General features: G+C 48.5%; 2 protein-coding genes across 2 annotated transcripts in view; one reads left to right on the top strand and one right to left on the bottom strand.

Annotated features, from left to right (window-relative positions):
- vsir (V-set immunoregulatory receptor) overlaps positions 1 to 9,274 on the bottom strand; it is a 69,213-nt gene extending 59,939 nt beyond the window's left edge. Inside the window, exon 1 of the mRNA XM_085970668.1 lies at positions 9,027 to 9,274. Coding sequence (XP_085826794.1) covers positions 9,027 to 9,102 — 76 coding nt within the window. The 5' untranslated portion in view covers positions 9,103 to 9,274. The remainder of the gene's footprint in view (positions 1 to 9,026) is intronic.
- LOC147098673 (cadherin-23-like) overlaps positions 1 to 21,202 on the top strand; it is a 229,320-nt gene that overhangs the window by 90,386 nt on the left and 117,732 nt on the right. The window lies entirely within an intron of this gene.

Genomic DNA, 21,202 nt, shown 5'->3' with positions numbered 1-21,202 from the left:
ACACTTACCTTTGCACTCATGCACCCATCACTCACCTGAACACCGACATCTCGACCCCTCCAAGTCCTTCAACCCGATGGCCCGACTCCTCTAACTTGCCGTGGTTTGGAGCCGTCGGGAATCCCACACGACAACCTTCAAAATAGGGATTAGGCTAAAAACTGCCTGTTATCTACCTGTTAACAGGCAGTTAATTGGCACTAATCCCTTCCCGCCTTGGGTAGGTGGGTCCCAGTGCGGGGCGGGTACCCGCCTCCTTTGAAACTTACATGGAGGCGGGTTTTGGGCGGGATGGTGTCGGGACCCCCGAATTCGGGATTTTAGCCCCCCCGCACGCCTAAAAGCCCGCCTCGCGGCACACTGAAAATCAACCCCTACATTTCAGGTCGATGACCCTTCGACCTGAAGCGTTGACTCTGTTTCTCTCTTCACAGATGCTCCTGACCTGCTGAGTATCTCCAGCATTTTCTGTTTTTTATTTCAGATTTCCAGCATCTGCAGTATTTTCTTTTTGTATTATGAGCTCAAGTCCCCACCTCGACGAGTTGTGAAATTGATTTCTGGTAATTTGTGGAAAAAACCCAACTGTATCACTTGCGTCCTTCAGAGAACCTGCCATCCTTACTTGGTCTGACCTACATTTGTCTCTGGTCACTCACTCTCGCCCTCTGAAGTGATCCAGCAAGCCATTCAATTGTAAAAACAATTGCTATCACGAAAAGGGCTTACCACCTTCTTAGGGCATCCAGAAATGTTCAATAAGTACTGCCTTGCCCAAATCCTGAGACGTAAAAAAAATGCCCAACGAGCCCAGATCTTTTCCGTAGATCGTTCCTACCTTCTTGCTTTCTCCTTCAAACTCCCCTCTCTCTCTCTCTCTCTCTCCAGAAACCTAGCTCGCGGCAGGCCCGGTCATCTTTATAAGTCCTGGCGACTCCAGGACGGTTGGCAACTTTGATCGTGCACGCCACGATTAGGCAGGTCGTGCGAGTTAGACGCGCTGCCTCTACACTGCCCCAACAAACTCACCCTAACCCCGGCCTCAGAGGAATAGCCTCGAATGTATTCAGCTCAACTTCCTGTATCAACGACCTTTGTGGATCTTGTCAGACTGCCAAATTGGCCGCTCAAATTGAAATTGTGTTGAGCCTGCCCCAGTAAGCAACTGTATTGAAGTGTAGTGATTCCAACTTAATTGAGTTTAAGGTCTGGAAGGAAATGGTGTCCCTGTTGCCTCCTTGAGATTGTGACTATTTCCACTGAACTTAACAATCTGCAGTAAAGGCTCTCGCTCTCTCTCTCTCAATCTCTCTCTCTCATGAGAGCAGTTCTAGGAAAATGGACTGCAGCCAAATTGGTCACACCAGCATATTTAAAACTCAATGTCTTGGTATCTGAGAAATGTCCTTCTTGTACAGGAATCCCTCTGCGTGACTGCAAATAATCAAGCACAGTACACAGTGGGCCAGCTCCAAGGATGAGAGATTAAACCGAGGCCCCGGGTCATGAATCGAGCTTGTGGCACGGTACAAAAAAAGAGCCGGGTGCTCTCCCAGTGCCTTTGCAAAACATCCCTCGCTCAACCAACGCCGCCTAAAATGGACTAACTGCTCATTCATCTCATTGCTGTTTATGGGATCTTGCTGTGCGCTTAAATGGCTGCTGCATTTGTCTATAAAACGGTACTTGACTTCAGTGCAAAAGCAATCCATCCAGTGAGCTTTGGAGCATCCTGAGAGACAATATAAGGCGCCATAGAAATGCAACTCGTTATGGAGCGTTGGTGCATATGAAGTTTTAGAAATGTATTTATTGCAAAATCCCACTGTTGACAAGAGTGCGGCCCCTTGTTATTTGAAGGATGTTTAGTGCAGTTTTGTGTTTTTTATTTCATTTCCTGTTGTTGTTAATCAGTGCTTTTTCTCCAGCCAGCACCCTGCGTGCTCACGCCCAGTTCTTGCTTGCGCAGTGATTGTTTTTACCTCACCTTCCCCCCCCCCTCCCCCACCCACCACCGCCACCAATTAGTCTTCACACAGAAGCCAAGTGCTTAAAGGCTATAACGGGGGAACAAGGCAGCTACAGGGGAATGTGGAAGCCCTTGCTGTGGGCTCAGGACACTGTCTGTAGACTAAAGGCACTTTTAGAACACAATCATAGAATCTTACAGCACAGAAGGAGGCCATTCGGCTCGTCGTGCCTGTGCTGGCTATTTGAAAGAGCTCTCAATTTAGTCCCACGCCCCAGTTTGTTCCCCGTAACCCTGCACGTTAGTCCTCTTCGAGTACATGTCTAATTGCCTTTTGAAAGTTCCTGTGGAATCTGATTCCACCACCCTCTCAGGCAGTGCGTTCCAGATCTTAACAACCCTCTGTGTGTGAAGAAATTTCTCCTCATCTCCCCTCTCGCTCATTTGCCAATTATTTTAAATCTCTGAGCTCTGGTTACCGACCCACTTGCCAGAGGAAACAGTTTCTCCCTACGTGCTCTATCAAAATTTTGAATACCATAATTTTACTGTATCATTTCCGTCTTTTGGATGAGATGAGGCCCCGTCTGTTCTCTCAGGTGGATGTAAAAGATCCTACGGCACTAAAAGAGCAGTGGCGTTATCCCTGGTGTCCTGGCCAATATTTATTCCTCAACCAGCATATCTGGACATTATCACATTGCTGTTTGCGGGAGCTTGCTGTGCGCAAATTGGCTGCCGCGTTTCCTACATTACAACAGTGAGTACACTTCAAAAAGTACTTCATTGGCTGTAAAGCGCTTTGGGACCGGTGGTCGTGATGTATAAATTCATGTCTTTTCAACGTATGAAATGCACTTCCAGCTAGAGTAATAATGGCAAAGACCAAGAAAACGGAGTGCGCATAGAGCTGTTAGAAGATCGACACTGAGGTGAAGAAGCTTGGATTTCTGGTTCTGCGAGTGAATCACTAGTTTTATTATTTAGAAAGAATAGAATTGCGGCATCTCAAACGGAATACAAACACTTTGAATCTCAATTGAATCATTTATTATGATCTGGAACGCGCTGCCTGAAAGGGCGGTGGAATCAGATTCAATAGTAACTTTCAAGAGGGAATTGGATACATACTTAATATTTGCAGGGCTACAAGGAAAGAGCAGGGGACTGGGACGAAATGGAGAGCTCTTTCAAAGAGCCGGCACAGGCACGATGGGCCGAATCAGTCTCCTTCTGTACTGTAAGGTTCAAGACACTAGAGGTGTAAGCCTAGAAATTCAGTGCGCTGCGCCACCCGTTAGCGCCTTAAGAGGGCGCTAAGTGGGTCGGAAGCCACTGGCCACGTCTCCCGCTAAATTCAGCGGGACGCTAATGGTGGCGCTAGCCGTTAGCGCTGCGCCGTTACCGATGACGTCATCGGTGTGCGCAGCACCCCGCTGACGCCCCGGCTGCGATATTAGGAAGCGCCCCCTGATTTACCGCCGGACGCTATGTGCGACCGGTTCAGGGGGGCCTTCCTGCGGCCGGGGAGGCGCAAATTAAAGGAGGTGCGGGGCGGCCATTTTTGTTGCTGGCCGCCTGCCAGCACCTCTCTGCACTCCCGTCCCCGGCCTCCTGATCCCCGCCCCCCCCCCCCCCCCGCGGAGTGTCGGCTGCGTTCCAAGAACCCGGCACTTCTCCTCGGTGCCGGGCTCTTTTGCCGGCACTCGCGATCCTCGGGAGCCCAGCTGGGCCCCAGATCACGCAGAACAAGGCCCCTCCCCTTTAAGTAGGGGAGGAAGGCCTGCAGTACCGCAGCATGACGTGCCGCAGCATGTGGCGCTGCGGCACGTTGTGCTACGATATTCAGTTGCAGCGCCCCAAGAGGGATGCGGGGCACCTCCAGTAGCACCGCGCTTCCCTCTGGGGCACCCCAACTGAATTTCCGGCCGGCGGCCGCGAATGCTTCCGGGGCGCTACTTTTAGCGTCCTGGCGAGGCTGGCGCCCAAAACGGGGCTATAGTGAATTTCTAGGCCATAATGTCCTAACCTGTAAGCTGCCTGTAAATATTGCCATTAAGCATTTGCAATGAGGCAAAGAGGCTTCAGGTAGAGTTGCAACCACATAGAGTTGGCAAGGGGGACATCAGGGGAGAATTGGAGAGGAGAGAGATGGGGGAGGACATCACTCGCACAAGAAAAGGGGGTGGGGTGGGGTGCCAGAGGTCCATCCCCCTCAGCCTCGTCGTGCTCCCCCCACCTGGCGGTTGCGAGTCTGGCCACCGCAACAGGGCCTGGGAAGTCAAAACGGTTCAATAAGGGGGAGTGACGTTCTGCACAGGATTTGTCTTTTACCATTGATGCCTGAGAACACTCGAAGCCAGCCCCGACTGCAGTGTGGAAAATGTGACATCGTCTGTTTCCAGAGCTAGCACCTCATTTACGAGCAGAGGAATGTACCCAGTTCGATTAATTGCCAGAAGCATAAAATATGCAGTGTGTTTAAAACCGTAAAGCATACTACTAGTTCCCCCGCCGCCCCCCACCCGCCCACCCCAACCCACAGTGTTTCCTAACGCACGCACACAAATAAAACTGAAGAAGGAAAGGCAATTTCGATGGTAATGGGGACACTTTTCATAGAAACATAGAAGATAGGAGCAGGAGTAGGCCATTCGGCCCCTCGAGCCTGTTCCGCCATTTAATGAGATCATGGCTGATCATCCAAATTCAGTACCCTGTCCCTGCTTTCTCCCCACATCCCTTGATCCCTTTAGCCTTAAGAAATATATCTAACTCCTTCTTGAATATATTTAATGAATTGGCCTCAACTGCCTTGTGTGGTAGAGAATTCCACAGGTTCACCACTCTCTGGGTGAAGAAATTCCTCCTCATCTCTGTCCTAAATGGCTTACCCCTTATCCTTGGACTGTGACCCCTGGTTCTGGACTCCCCCACCATCGGGAACATCTTTCCTGCATCTAGTCTGTCTAGTCCTGTTAGAATTTTATAAGTTTCAATGAGATCCCCTCTCATTCTTCTAAACTCCAGCGAGTATAAGCCCAATCGACCCAATGTCTCCTCATACTTCATTCCTGCCACCCCAGGTATCAGTCTGGTGAATCTTCGCTGCACTCTCTCCATGGCAAGAACATCCTTCCTCAGATAAGGCTACCAAAACTGCACACAATACTCAAGGTGTGGTCTCAAAGATGAATTGAGTACGTTGCTGAGACTATCTCGGTGACGTATTAACATTGGTGAGAGGAGCCGTGCATGTGCACGTTTCCAATCCCAGCCAGGCTCACCCTGGGAAGGTATTGAGCCGGTGTCAGTCGCTTCCTTCACCAAGGAGCAGGCGGGGAGCGGACAAAATCTGATGATGGGCCAACACTTGTTGTTTTTACACACCTCATAAGGCTCTGTGAGGGAGCAAAGCATCATAGAAGTTTACAGCACAGAAGGAGACCTAATCCCACTTTCCAGCTCTTTGTCCATAGCCCTGTAGGTTACAGCACTTCAAGTGCATATCCAAGTACTTTTTAAATGTGATGAGGGTCTCTGCCTCTCCCACCCTTTCAGGCAGTGAGTTCCAGACCCCCACCACCCTCTGGGTGAAAAAAGTTCTCCTCAACTCCCCCCTAATCCTTCCAGCAATTACTTTAAATCTATGCCCCCTGGTTATTGACCTCTCTGCTAAGGGAAACAGGTCTTCAGGAGAGATCTTCGGGCAGGACATTGATCCAGTGTGCGGAGCCAGGATATTATTCATTCCACGGGGCGAGGAGGGGGAGGGGGGAGAGGTATAGAAGTATGCTTCAAAATGAGGGGATTACATTGCATAGTAAATTGGTATTGCAGTTCATTAAAAACGAATGATCTTTCGCAATGATCTTTGGAGGATGTGTATGGGGGTAGCTCGTATGCTTTGTGTCGGCAGTGCTTAGGAAGGGAGCTCTTCATGCTGCAAGATGAAATGCTCATTCCACGTTTCGTTGAAAGAAAAAAACAAATGTTGTTTTAGAAAACGAATGGGGACGGGATCAACATTTAGCTAAAAGATTCGCTGCCCCAGTCTGCCTATCTCGGCGCGGTACGCAACCATTTGGAGTCTGTATTTACTGAAAACATTTTTGTTATTTTTCACTTGCTTTATAAAAGCCAAACTCTCAATGGAAGGTAATTACTTAGCTTGCTTAATGTTAAATTCCAGGAAGAAAACATCAGATCGCCTTGAAATTCCATTGGGCAATAATGCCATCTGCTATTCTAATGGAGGAGTTAACCCGTTTGTTTTAACTGGATGGACGCTTTTATTAAAACAGCGGGCAAGGGAACCTCATACAACAACAACTTGTAAAACGTCCCGCGGCGCTTCACAGGAGCGATTATCAAGCAAAATTTGACACCGCGCCACATAAGGAGATATTAGGGCAGGTGACCAAAAGCTTGGCCAAAGAGGTCGGTTTTAAGGAGCATCTTAAAGGAGGAGAGAGAGTGGCGGAGAGGTTTAGGGAGGGAATTCCAGAGCTTCGGGCCCCAGGCAGCTGAAAGCACGGCCGCCAATGGTGGAGCGATTAAAATCAGGGATGTGAAAGAGGCCAGAATTGACCAACACGTTACACACTTGTACTGAAGTATTGCACAATGTCATTTCAAAACCAGTGTCTTTTTTTTTGTCGCTTTTTAGATGTCCCTTAGTCAAAGCACAACTCCCAGTTACAGCATCAATCCAGTTCGTGAGTTTCACACATAATTTATGCAGGTCTTCCTCCAGTAACAACACCAATTTGTCATCCGGCAGTGGTTTGAGACGATGTCCAACTTCTTACAGCAGAGTTGCAAAAAAAAAAATAGGAGCAGGAACGTGACATCACCAGAGAGCGAGACACAGCTTGGAGTGTTTCAGAGGCTTTAGAGGACGGGGAGCAGTTTCTATTTCTCAAGGTGCACCATTCCTCGGAGATTGAATAACGTTCTTTGTTTTGCCATTCTGTTATACTGCTGCCAGCTGCCAGTTTAACTCTCCGAGTTTGCTATGCAAATGAGGGAGTTTTTCCAGATAATTAAATCTGTAGTTGCCCCGAGTGACAAGGGGGAAAGAGCTTTAGTAAAACAGATAGTACATTGTGAGCAGGATGCTCGCTGTCCTGCGTGGGTGGGTGTTAAAGTGTGGGTGTGGGTGTGAGTGGGTGTGGGTGTGAGTGAGAGTGAGTGAGTGTGTGTGTGTGTGAGTATGTGTGCGTGAGAGGGTGAGTGTGTAAGTGTGAGTGTATATGAGTGAGTGTGTGTGTGGGTGTGTGAGTATGAGAGTGAGAGTGTGAGTGTGTATGAGTGAGTGTGTGTGGGTGTGTGTGTGAGTGTGTAAGTGAGTGTATATGAGTGAGTGTGTGTGTGAGTATGAGTGTGTGTGAGTGTGGGGGTGTGAGTGTGTGTGTGTGAGTATGAGTGGGTATGAGTGTGAGTGAGTGTGTATGAGTGAGTGTGAGTGTGTGCATAGGCCAAAGAACATCCTTCACACACTTGGAAGTGTCACTGTGTTACAGTTGAAATACAAAGAGGGGTGGTTACTGACCCGGAGCCCCACATTTACAAGCAATTACAGCTTCCTCCATATGATCTCTGCGGCTTATAAGCAGCTACAATTACCTGGATTTGTTTATTAAGAGCAGCGGCAGATAGTAGCAAAACATGGCAACTGTTCCACAGAGCCTATAGTCCCCATTAGCAACACGAGTGAGAGAAGGAGAGAATTAACATATTTATACAACGCCTTTCACGACCTCAGGATGTCCTAATTTTACAGCCAATGAAGTACTTTTGAAGTGTAGTCACTGTTGTAATGTAGGAAACACAGCAGCCAATTTGCGTACAGCAAGATCCCACAAACAGCAATGTGATAATGACCGGATAATCTGTATTTTTAGTGATGTTGATTGAGGGATAAATATTGGCCAGGACACCAGGGAGAACTCCCCTGCTCTTCTTCGAAATAGTGGCCGTGGGACCTTTTACATCCACCTGAGAACCTCGGTTTAATGTATTATCCGAAAGACGTCTCCTCCGACAGTGCAGCACTCCCTCTAGCACCGCACAGGAGTGTTAGTCTAGATTTTTGTGCTCGTCTCTGGAGTGGGACTCGAACCCACACCTTCTGACTCAGAGGCGAGAGGGTGCTGCCCACTGAGCCACTGGCTAACAGAAGAGATTCACGAGTATGTAACATACATATTGAGAGCAGTGCACACTTTCTGCTATTACATTTCTCCGGGCCGAATTGAAGTTAGTCCAGTGTAAACATTCACAGCTTAAAATATCAACCCCTGTTCAGCCGAATGAAGCATTTGTCTATGACACTGTTTCGAAACGGGCGAAATGGGTGTGTAGGTTTTGAATGAGCCATTTTCTGTCACTGTGGTCAGTCGTACAACCAAAACAATGAAGTGATAAGGGTGTTACTGAACAGTGCTATTTTCAAGTGATAGAAATATATGGTAACCTGCAGGAGAGTTGTTCAGTGGAAGTCAATTAAATCTTGCAGAAATTCGGTTGGCGGTACTACTTTGCAATATACCGTTGTGAGAAGTGCCTGCTGTGGGAGGGGTGGTTGGGGCGGGGCGGGGAGGGGGGGGGGGAGAAAGCATGAGACCAGGTATTTCAGGAACTAAACAGTTCCAATTGGGTTTGAGTTAACTTCACATTCTCTTTAAATTCTTACGAAATTTAAAGTCCGCACGTGAAGTGCTCCTCCCTTCAACACTTTGATCAACAGGGGAGTGAGTGTATGTGGTTGGACATGCGACTCAGGATGGGTTATTTTGCTGGACGTTTTTGCCTGGTAACCACAGTGATAAACCCAACGATTGTTTTAGAACCAACGCAAGCCAAATAAGAACAACACCACAACTTTGTAAAAAAAAACTAAGAGAAATTGCATCTGCAGTGAGAGCGAGTCAAATTTGAAATTGCCCTTCTCGGAGTCGGCACCGCTCGACATGGCAGTTCCGTGGCAATCGAAATCTTTTCTTCAATTATTACAGCAAAGTAAAGTGTCGTCTTGTTATTTCCACCCCCTTACCTTTTGTCACAGCGTTGAGAAGTAGGATGACAGTCCAGGCTAGGAGCTGGTGAGTTATCTTGCTCTGAATGTCCATTATTAGGTGCTGCTCTCCCCACACTAGTCTTCTTTCATCTGCTAACTTCCTCGTGTGTGTGTGTGTGTGTGTGTGAGAGAGAGAGTCAGAAAGAGAAATCCTCGGCGATGTTTACTGTGCGAGCTTTTTTGGCATTGCTTCCAGGCCTGACTCTGCGAGAAGAGTTTTTATGTTACTGGCTGTGGACCGAGCACCGTGCAAGGAACTGGAAACCAGTCATTTGCATGAAGGCGGAATAGAAATACTCTCGGTTTTAATTGGTCCTCGCTTCAGTGACTGGCATTTTTTTTTCTCGCTACTATCAGGCAGCAGAAGAGTTTGTTTTGAATTTAGACAGATTGAGGCTGCTGCTGCCTATTCCCAGCTGTTTCCAAACAGCCCATTCACGGAGGTAATGTAATATAGGAAAAAATACTTGCATTTTTATAGCGCCATTCATAACCTCAGGACGCCCCAAAGCGCTTTAGAGCCAATGAAGCACTTTTTGAAGTGTCGTCACTGTTGTAATGTGAGAAACGCGGCAGCCAATTTGCGCACAGCAAGACCCCACAAACAGCAATGTGATAATGACCAGATCATCTGTGTTTTGTGATGGTGATTGAGGGATAAATATTGGCCCCAGGTCACCGGGGAGAACTCCCCTGCTCTTCTTCAGAATAGTGGCCACCTGAGAGAGCAGACGGGGCCTCGGTTTAACATCTCATCTGAAAGACGGCACCTCCGACAGTGCAGCACTCCCTCAGTACTGCACTGCAGTGTCAGCCTGAATTGGGACTTGAACCCACAACCTTCTGACCCAGAGGCGAGAGTGCTGCCGACTGAGCCACAGCCGACACAAAAATAAGACAACCCTAACCAACAGCTTTGTGAAAGCTGACAGCCCCGAATACAAGCTTAATGACACATGAGGACAAGGAGTTACACTCGCAGTGCAGAGAGCCGTGGGTTGCCAACTCTCGTTGGCCGTATTCCTGGCGGTTTAATCACAGGACCTGCCATCTCCGAGCAGTCTCAGTCAAACAGCCTTCCCACCCGCCGTCCCCCTCCCCACCCATCTCCGATAGTTATATAACTATTATTAAATGAGAGTGTTGAAAAGAAAAGCACAATGAGTTTTCATGCCCCAATGATTGTTCTCCTGAATTGTTGCTCGCGGCAGTGACCTGGAGACTCCAGGGCAACCCCCGGAGTGTTGGCAACTCGAAGTGAGGCACGGGCTAGCCCTGGCTTTAGATGACCTGACGTTGCATCAGCTTTGTTGCAGTGGGAAAGTAAAAAGTGTGCAAAAGTGCAGCCGTGCTGAATTTCGAAAGAGGGGAAGCGAGTGTTGCGGATTTATTCGCAGCAGACTTGGGCGGGGCGGGGCGGGGGGGTGCGATGTACCAACTCCTGCAGGAGTTTTTTGCTTTTTCGACACTTCTGACATTTCGAAGCCGCCTGCATTCCAAATCAAAAAGTCACTTCTCTCTGGAGGAGCTGTCTTGATTCGGAGGATAAAAAGCAGTGCAGCAGCTTCAACCCACGGCTCCAGTTCCTTCTCATTGGGAATCTAACCCCCGCTCCGCTGCTTTTCATTTTTTGGTGAACTGAAACTTTCTCCGCCACGCAGTCAGCCCCACACGCTGCTGCCTTCTACGTCGGCCAGATGCACCCGGACCCACTATCCCGTCTGTCCTTGACCCGGATCCCACGACAGCCCAGCGGCAGGTGGGAGGGAGGTCACCCGCCTCGAGGGCATCTTGTACGGTTGCCAACTCGGGTTTGACCTATTATAGAATAGAATCATAGAATAACAGCACAGGAGGAGGCCATTCGGCCCATCGAGTCTGCGCCGGCTCTTTCGAAGAGCAATCCCAGTTAGTCCCACTCCTCCCGCTTTTTCCCCATATCCCTGCAATTTTTTCTCCTTCAAGTATTTATCCAATTCCCTTTTGAAGGCTGCTATTGAATCTGTCTCCACCGCCCTATCAGGCAGCGCATTCCAAACCCTAACCACTCGTTGTGTAAAAAAGTTTTTCCTCCTGTCGCCTCCTGGTTCTTATGCTAATCACCTTCAACCTGTGCCCTCTGGATTCCTGGCGAGAATAAGATCACTGAGCCATCCAGTGCGGCAGACACAAGTTCACGCTTTCTGTAGCCAAAATAGTGACCTCTCAAGAAGGGGCCAAGAGGAGATGTGCTACTTAAACAGGATAAAAGTAAGCTTGTATCAATACGTTAAGCTACTGCAGGAGATAAAAAGGGTTCAGGGTTGGGGAGGGCAATGGCCAACAGACCGTCAGCCCCCAACCGGCCCGCCCCCACCGTGCCGCCATTGGTCACCGGACACGTCCAACTTCGCGGCGCCCCGCCTTCCCATGGCCAATCGGAAAGCGAACAGACTCTTCCTTACCCAATTGGATGTTTCCTGACTGTCAATCAAACAGCCTTCTCCCCCATCTCCAATATTTTTAGATCGAATCAGCAAAAGCAGCGTTTTAATTTTGTACTGCCCCTGTGCATTTTCTCCTTGCTGTTACTCTCGGCCATGTCCTGGAGATGAATCTTTAATCCCCAGGCAGTCCTGCCGGGTTGGCACCCTGGCCTGCTGCTCTAACTATTTCAGATAAACAACTTTTAAGTGACTTCAGCAGGGCCATAGTGAGTGGATGGGCACGAGATTGCTGGGGCTCTGTTCTCTGGGTGTGGGTGACACTGGCCAATGGGTATAGTGCCCACCGCTGACACTGTCCATGCCTATCACGGGCACCTACCCAGAGCGGGCAGACGGTACTAACCATTTCCTATTACCAAAGGCGTCAATTACAGAGGTGCCACTTATAACCTATTAACCCCACCGACTATTTCGGGCCGATCAATAAGCTCTTATCCTCTACTTACTGATTTTAAAATAAGTTTTGCTGACTTCAGGCAAAGTCGCCTTTTCATTGGCGGCCGGGCCTTCAGCTGCCTGGGCCCTAAGCTCTGGAACTCCCTCCCGAAATCTCTCCGCATCTCTACCTCTCTCCTCCTTTAAGACGCTCCTTAAAACCTCCCTCTTTGACCAAGCTTTTGGTCACCTGCCCTAATATCTCACTGTGTGGCTCGGTGTCAAATTTTGTTTGATAATCGCTCCTGTGCAGCGCCTTGGGACGTTTTACTACATTAAAGGCGCTGTATAAATGTAAGTTGTTGCATAGAAACATAGAAGATAGGAGCAGGAGTAGGCCATTCGGCCCCTCGAGCCTGCTCCGCCATTCAATGAGATCATGGCTGATCATCCAAACTCAGTACAGGTAGACTATCTTTTATCCGAACTTCCGAAAACCGAAAACCTCTAAAAACCGAAAGTTTTTTCGTTCAGCGTAAGTCGTGCGCACGACATGACCAGAGTGCAGTTTTGGTCGCCTTATCTGAGGAAGGATGTTCTTGCCATGGAGGGAGTGCAGCGAAGATTCACCAGGCTGATACCTGGGATGGCAGGAATGATGTATGAGGAGAGATTGGGTCGATTAGGCTTATATTCGCTAGAGTTTAGAAGAATGAGAGGGGATCTCATTGAAACTTAGAATTTTATAAGTTTTATAACAGGACTAGACAGACTAGATGCAGGAAGGATGTTCCCGATGGCGGGGTTGTCCAGAACCAGGGGTCACAGTCTAAAGATAAGGGGTTAACCATTTAGGACTGAGATGAGGAGGAATTTCTTCACCCAGAGAGTGGTGAACCTGTGGAATTCTCTACCACAGAAGACAGTTGAGGCCAATTCATTAAATATATTCAAGAAGGAGTTAGATATATTTCTTAAGGCTAAAGGAATCAAGGGATATGGGGAGAAAGCAGGGACAGGGTACTGAATTTGGATGATCAACCATGATTGCATTGAATGGTGGAGCAGGCTCGAAGGGCCGAATGGCCTACTCCTGCTCCTATCTTCTATGTTTCTACGTTTAGCTGCTTCAGGCTCCCTTCCCCTTCGAAAAAATATTTTGAGAGATTTCGCTCATTCAATTCCTATTTTTGTCTGTCGCTTTAGCCGACTGGACTGGTTCTCTTGGTGAGTCCCCAGTAGGTTCTCATTGGAGGGTTATTGACCCACTTTTTGCAGCATTTGATTGGTACGTTGGCTACCTTTCAGTTGTGATTTGTCGCTGTTTTGTAAAAATGTGAGCCAACCAGACAAGTTTGATGGAACAATTTGGCAGATGAAAAACTCTGTAAAGTGTGACACTGAGCGTGTGCTGGACAGAACGCTCGATACACACAATGTGTCTCATTATATAATGTACGCAAGAAGATCGTAACCTTATAAAAACAGAGTGCATCTGTTCTGGCAGTATACCTCTGGTCTGTTGTCATTATATTGAAAGGGATCCTCCGCAGCTTAACGACAGTAAAAGACAATCTGATTTCCAGTAGAACTCCCAGTGGGAAAGTTGTGTAACTGGTAAGAAAAAGAGAAAAAAATCAGTATGTTGTGTTCAAAATGGCAGTACATTCCGGGATAAAAACAGAAAATGCTGCAAACACTCAGCAGGGAAGCAAATGGTATGCTGGCCTTTATTACAAGAGGATTCGAGTATAAGAGTAAAGACGTCTTACTGTAATTATATAGGGCCCTGGTGAGACCACACCTGGAGTATTGTGTACAGTTTTGGTCTCCCTACCTAAGGAAGGATATACTTGCCATAGAGGGGGTGCAACGAAGGTTCACCAGACTGGTTCCTGGGATGGGGGTATTGTCCTATGAGGGGAGATTGAGTAGACTAGGCCTATATTCTCTAGAGTTTAGAAGAATGAGAGGTGATCTCATTGAAACATACAAAATTCTTACAGGGCTTGACAGGGTAGATGCAGGGAGGATGTTTCCCCCTGGCTGGGGAGTCTAGAACCAGGGGTCACAGTCTCAGAATAAGGGGTTGGCCATTTAGGACTGAGATGAGGAGAAATTTCTTCACTCCGAGGGTGGTGAATCTTTGGAATTCTCTACCCCAGAGGGCTGTGGAGGCTCAGTCGTTGAGTATATTCAAGACAGAGATCGATAGATTTTTGAATATTAAGGGAATCAAGGGATATGGGGATAGTGCAGGAAAGTGGAGGGAGCTAGGTGAAGGATTAAAGAGCAGGACCTCAAAGGTTGTAATCTCTGGATTACTCCCGGTGCCACGTGCTAGTAAGTATAGGAATAGGAAGATAGAACAGATGAATGCGTGGCTAAAGGGATGGTGCAGGGGGGAGGGCTTTAGTTTCCTGGATCACTGGGTCTGCTTCTGGGAAAGGTGGGACTTGTACAAGTCGGATGGTTTACACCTGAACCAGAGGGGCACCAATATCCTTGCGGGGAGGTTTGCTAGCACTGCTGGGGAGGGTTTAAACTAACTTGGCAGGGGGTTGGGGTACAGAGTGGAGCTATAGTAGGGGGTGATTTACAGCCAAATACAGAGGGAAAAACAAGTCAGCTGGGAAGGCAGAGCAAATATGTGAAGGCAAAAGAGAATATGGCAGGGCTGGAAGGCATTTATTTTAATGCAAGGAGTCTTGCAAATAAGGTGGACGAACTGAAGTTGTTGTTGAACACATGGGAGTACGATATTGTTGCTATCACGGAGACATGGTTGAGGGAGGGTCAGGACTGGCAGCTCAATATTCCGGGGTATAGAATCTTCAGGCGAGACAGAGGGGGGTGTAAAAGGGGAGGGGGTGTTGCAATATTAATTAAGGAGTCAATTACTGCTGTAAGGAGGGATGATATATTAGCGGGTTCCTCTAATGAGGCCATATGGGTAGAACTTAAAAACAAAAAGGGGGCAAGCACTTTGCTGGGAGTGTACTATAGGCCCCCAAACAGTCAGGGGGAGATAGAGGAACAGATATGTAGGCAAATCTCAGAAAAGTGCGAAAATAATAGGGTAATAATAGTGGGGGATTTCAACTTCCCCAATATAAATTGGGACAGTCAGAGTGTGAAAGGCTTAGAGGGTGCAGAATTCTTAAAGTGCATCCAGGAGAGCTTTTTGAGCCAACATGTAGAAAGTCCTACAAGAGAGGGGGCGGTACTGGACCTAATTCTGGGGAATGTAGCCGGGCAAGTGGTGGAAGTGTCAGTAGGAGAGCATTTTGGCGACAGTGACCATAATTTGGTGAGATTTAAGGTGGTCATGGAAAAGGACAAAGACGGCCCGGAAATAAGGGTTCTAAATTGGGGGAAGGCCGATTTTAATATGATAAGGCAGGATCTGGCCAAAGTGGACTGGGAGCAGCTGCTTATAGGAAAATCCACATCAAAACAGTGGGAGACTTTCAGAAGGGAAATAGAGAGAGTACAACGCCAACATGTTCCTGTAAAGGTCAAGGGTGGGACCAACAAGCAAAGGGAACCTTGGATGACAAGGGATATACAACAATGCATTAGAAATAAAAGGGGGGCTTTTGGCAGTTACAAAAGACTAAAGACGGAAGAAGCCCTAGAGGAGTATAAAAAGTGCAGGGGCATACTTAAAAAAGAAATTAGGAGGGCGAGGAGGGGCCATGAAATAACACTGGCGAACAAAATAAAGGAAAATCCTAAGATGTTTTATAAGTATATTAAGGGCAAGAGGATAACCAGGGAAAGGGTAGGGCCCATTAGGGACCAAAGTGGCAATCTGTGTGTAGAGCCAGAGGATATAGGCGGGGTTTTAAATGAATTTTTTGCATCTGTGTTCACTATGGAGAAAGACGATGCAGACATAGAAATCGGGCAAGGGGACTGTGACATACTTGAACATATTAGCATCGAGAGGGAGGAGGTGCTAGCGGTTTTAGCAGGCCAAAAAGTGGATAAATCCCCAGGCCCGGACGAGATGTATCCCAGGCTGCTGTGGGAGGCAAAGGAGGAGATTGCAGGGGCTCTGACACAAATTTTCAGAACCTCTCTGGCCACAGGGGATGTACCAGAGGACTGGAGAACAGCTAATGTAGTACCATTATTCAAGAAGGGTAGCAGGGATAAACCAGGGAATTACAGGCCAGTGAGTCTAACATCTGTGGTGGGGAAATTATTGGAAAAAATTCTGAGGGACAAAATTAATCTCCACTTGGAGAGGCAAGGATTAATCGGGGATAGTCAGCATGGCTTTGTCAAGGGTAAATCATGTCTGACAAATCTGATTGAATTTTTCGAGGGGGTGACTACGGGGGTGGATGAGGGAAATGCTGTGGATGTGGTTTACATGGACTTCAGTAAAGCTTTTGACAAAGTCCCGCATAGGAGACTGGTCAAGAAGGTAAGAGCCCATGGGATCCAGGGTGCCTTGGCGCGTTGGATCCTAAACTGGCTGAGTGGCAGGAGGCAGAGGGTGATGGTCGAAGGTTGCTTTTGTGACTGGAAGCCTGTGTCCAGTGGGGTACCTCAGGGATCGGTGCTGGGTCCCTTGTTGTTTGTGATCTACATAAATGATTTGGATGAGAATGTAAAAGGTATGATCAGTAAGTTCGCAGATGACACGAAAATTGGTGGGGTGGTAAATTGCGAGGAGGAAAGCCTCAGGCTACAGGACGATATAAACGGGTTGGTCAGATGGGCGGAAAAGTGGCAAATGGAATTTAACCCTGAAAAGTGCGAGGTGATGCATTTTGGACGGACAAATAAGGCAAGGGAATACACAATGAGTGGTAGGACCCTAGGAAGTACAGAGGGTCAGAGGGACCTTGGTGTACATGTACATAGATCCCTGAAGGCAGCGGAGCAGGTAGATAAGGTGGTTAAAAAGGCATATGGGATACTTGCCTTCATTAGCCGAGGCATAGAATATAAGAGCAGGGAGGTTATGATGGAGCTGTACAAAACGCTGGTGAGGCCACAGCTGGAGTACTGTGTGCAGTTCTGGTCGCCTCACTATAGGAAGGATGTGATTGCTTTGGAGAGGGTGCAGAGAAGATTCACCAGGATGTTACCTGGGATGGAGCGCCTCAGCTATGAAGAGAGGCTGGACAGGCTGGGGTTGTTTTCCTTGGAGCAGAGAAGGCTGAGGGGGGACCTGATTGAGGTGTACAAAATGATGAGGGGCATAGATAGGGTAGATAAAGAGGAACTTTTCCCCTTAGTGGGGGGGTCAATAACAAGGGGGCATAGATTCAGGGTAAGGGGCAGGAGATTTAGAGGGGATTTGAGGAGGAACTTCTTCACCCAGAGGGTGGTTGGAATGTGGAATTCAATGCCTGAAAGGGTGGTAGAGGCAGGAACCCTCACAACATTCAAGAAGCATTTGGATGAGCACTTGAAATGCCATTGCATACAAGGCTATGGACCAAATGCTGGAAAATGGGATTAGACTGGACAGGGATGGATGGGCGGCGCAGACACGATGGGCCGAAGGGCCTCTTTCTGTGCTGTAAAACTCTATGACTCTATGACTCTAAGATCAGCCATGATCTTATTGAATGGCGGAGCAGGCTCGAACGGCCAAATGGCCAACTCCTGCTCCTATTTCTTATGTTCTTATGTCAGGCAGCATCTGTGGAGAGAGAAATAGAGTTAAGGTTTCAGGTCGATGGCCTTTCGTCAGAACTGGAACAAGTTAGGAACGTAGAAACAGGAAGAGGCCATTCAGCCCCTCGAGCCTGTGCCGTCATTCAATGACGGGGAGGGGGTTTGGGGTGATTGAGGAGTGGATCAGGGCATCGCAGAGGGAACTGTCCCTTCAGAATGCTGGAAGGGGAGGAGAGGGGAGGGGAAGTTGTGTTAGGTGGTGGAAATGGCGGAAGATGATCCATTGAATGCGGAGGCTGGTGGGGTGGAAGGTGAGTACAAGGGGAACCCTATCGTGGTTCCGGGAGGGAGGGGAAGGGGTGAGAGCAGAAATGCGGGAAATGGAACGGACACAGTCGAGGGCCGTGTCAACCATGGTGGAGGGGAAACCTCGGTTGAGGAGAAAGGAAGACATGTCGGAAGCACTAGTATGGAAGGTGGCATCGTCAGAACAGACGGAGACGGAGAAACTGGGAGAATGGAATAGAGTCCTTACAGGAGGCGGGGTGGGAGGAAGTGTAGTCCAGGTAGCTGTGGGAGTCGGTGGGCTTGTAGTGGATGTTTGTCGAAAGCCGATCGCCAGAAATGGAGACAGAGAAGTCGAGGATGGGAAGGGAAGAGTCGGAGATGGACCACGTGAAGGCAAGGGAAGGGTGGAAATTGGAAGCAAAGTAGATGAAATTTTCCAGTTCGGGGCGAGAGCAGGAAACGGCATTGATACAGTCAGAATGTAGGAGTACGTTCAAGGATGCAGCTGACCTTCGTAAATTGCTCAGTTTTCATTTTTGTGCTTTCACGTCACCTATCGAATGTGAATGCTAGGATGCAACACGCTCCTAGCCTCGCTTAAGTTCTACTGAAAAGGGACATTTCATAGTGGCAGGAGGAAGTGGAAGTGAAACAGTTTCGTAATGAGATTTGCGAAATCTGTCCCTTTGCGTAGTGTGGCAAACTGTTTTCGTGTAATTAACATGGTTACAGGATAGGCATTGACTTCAGAACGTGACAGGAATAGTATTAAAACATCTGTCTGGAGGAGACTAGTTGGACCTTATCCTTTTCATTAGAATCCACAATATTCATCCATATCTGTTCCCCACTGGAATAAAAGGTGTTGTACAGGGACATCCATGTTTGACCAGCCCAATAACAAATGAGTTGTGAATTGCAGGGACAGTAGATTACATGGGGAGGGATCTGTTACCTTACTTACAAATAAAAAACTTTAATACATTTTAAATAAGACTAAATCCAATGGTTTCAGGCCTGTAGTCATTAGTCAGACATTTCAGAGGATGTAGAGGCGTTATTTTCGATCCAGGTTACCCCCATCTAGATAAGTGTAGAAAATGGCTGTCACCAGCTGAGATGATTGGTACAGGTGAGGAAGGACATGTGGTCCATTTCAGCTCATCCGTCCAGTGCTGCGCTGTCGGAGGTGCCGTCTTTCGGACGAGACGTTAAACCGAGGCCTCGTCTGCCCTCTCAGGTGGACGTAAAAGATCCCATGGCACTATTCGAAGAAGAGATGGGGAGTTCTCCCCGGTGTCCTGGGGCCAATATTTATCCCTCAATCAACATCACTAAAACAGATTATCTGGTCATTATCACATTGCTGTTTGTGGGAGCTTGCTGTGCGTAAATTGGCTGCCGTGTTTCCTACATGACAACAGTGACTACACTTCAAAAAGTACTTCATTGGCTGTAAAGCGCTTTGGGACGTTCTGAGGTCGTGAAAGGCGCTATATAAATGCAAGTTTTTCTTTCCTTTCAGAAAGATCCTACAGACCCATCTCGCATCACAGTCGATATACAACTGTTGCTTAAATGACTAAATGGGGACATTCCCGCCAGTGTTCCACCAGGAGGTCTATTCCACTTGTCGAACACTCTTTGTTCACCTCACATACCACAGCGACACCCAACTATCTAACTAAAAGCCTGGAGTCTGATAATGGTCCTAAATTTGCATTATTTCTAGCTTGAACTCCTTGTCCATCTGTCAGAGTCTAGCTTGAAGTAGTGTTTTTAGTTTTACCAATTTCTATACAATTTACTTTGAACTTGAAGTTAGGAATGTTGCTACCATTCGGATTCTGAAGCTTGAGGGGGAAAAATGGAGTCGCGCCCCCTTTGGGGCGCTAACTTCGCCGGGGCGCTACTTTTAGCGCCCTGAAAAAAATTGGCAACCCCGCGGCCGATTTTCCCAGGTAACGCCCCGAGAGGGAGGAGGTGCGCTACTGGAAGCGCCCCGCGTCCCTCTTGGGGCGCTGCGGCACATCGCGGCGCTACATGCTGCAGCGACATGGTACTGCAGGCCTTCCTCCCCTTATTAAAGGGGAGGGGCCTTGCGCAGCGCGTTCCAGCGCCCAGCTGGGCCACCGGGGATCGGGAGTGCCGGCAAACGAGCCCGGCACTCAAGAGTAGTGCCGGGCTCACAGGGAGAGCAGCCAGCACCCTGTGGGGGGGGGTGTTCACGGGGGCGGCAGGTGCTGGCAGGCGGCCAGCAACAAAAATGGCCGCCCGCCACCTCCCCTTTAACTAACACCGCCCCGGCCGCAGGTAGGCCCCCCTGACCCCGTCGGACATAGTGTCCGGCGCTAAGTCAAGGGGTGCTACCGAAGATCGTGGCCGGGGCGCGAGCGGGGCGATGATGTCATCGTCAGCGGCGCAACGCCGCGGAACGCTAGCGGTTACCATCGCTGCTAACCTCCCGCTGAATTTTGTAGGAGGCATTGGCAGCGCCGCGCCCAAGCGCTAGTTGCTTTGCGCCGCGTTAGCACCAAGCAACCGAATTTTTAGGCCCTTTGGTGTCTTATATTCCCGTAATGGGGACCCCTTTTAGTTGTTTTCTTTTGAAGGTGAATAATCCAAGTTTTTGCATTCTTTCCTCTCAATTCTGGCGTCTGACGCAGTGGATAAGTTTCCTGCTCCTCCGTACACCCCTCCAGAATCCAAACTATCCTCCGTCTCCCAGTTTGGTATCATCTGCAAACTTGAGGCCATTTCCATTGGGCTTCTGAAGTGAAGTCGTATCGGAGAAACCTGTTTCAGAACGTGTGTTTTCTGTGTAAAGTAATTTTCCCCACTGAACTGCTCATTCAGCAGACTTGAGCTGGAGAGAGTAACAGAAATTGCAGCAGTGCTTGCACAGCAAGTTCCATCCTACAGCCTGAGCTGAACTTCCATTCAAAGGGACAAAGGCTTCACGCTACGAGTTCAGCTGAAAATGGGAAATGCTCTGGACTTGTCAAAGTCTGAATAAAATCAATACAAACGTACAAAATCAAGGGTATAGAATTGAATAGAAATTACAGCACAGAAACCGGGTCATTCGACCCAACCAGTCCGTGTTGGTTTTTGTCATCCTCCTGAGCAATAGTCCTAGGCCTAGAAATTGGGTTGAGGTGCCAAGTTCGCCTGGGCGCTGATTTTTGCGCTGCGTTGGGAGTAATACCGATCACCAGAAATTCAGTTTCAGCGCCCCTAGAGGGAGACGGGGCGAGGCTCGAGGCGCTCCGCGTCCCTCTTAGGGCGCTGAAACTGAATATCGCAGCGCAACGTGCCGCAGCGCCACACGCTACGGCACGCTGCGGTACTGCAGGCCTTCCT

Source organism: Somniosus microcephalus, chromosome 29 (genome assembly GCF_052327205.1).
Source record: "Somniosus microcephalus isolate GS21.2 chromosome 29, FLI_Smic_1.0, whole genome shotgun sequence".
Classification (NCBI taxonomy): domain Eukaryota; kingdom Metazoa; phylum Chordata; class Chondrichthyes; order Squaliformes; family Somniosidae; genus Somniosus; species Somniosus microcephalus.
This window is presented reverse-complemented; position numbering and strand designations above follow the sequence as displayed.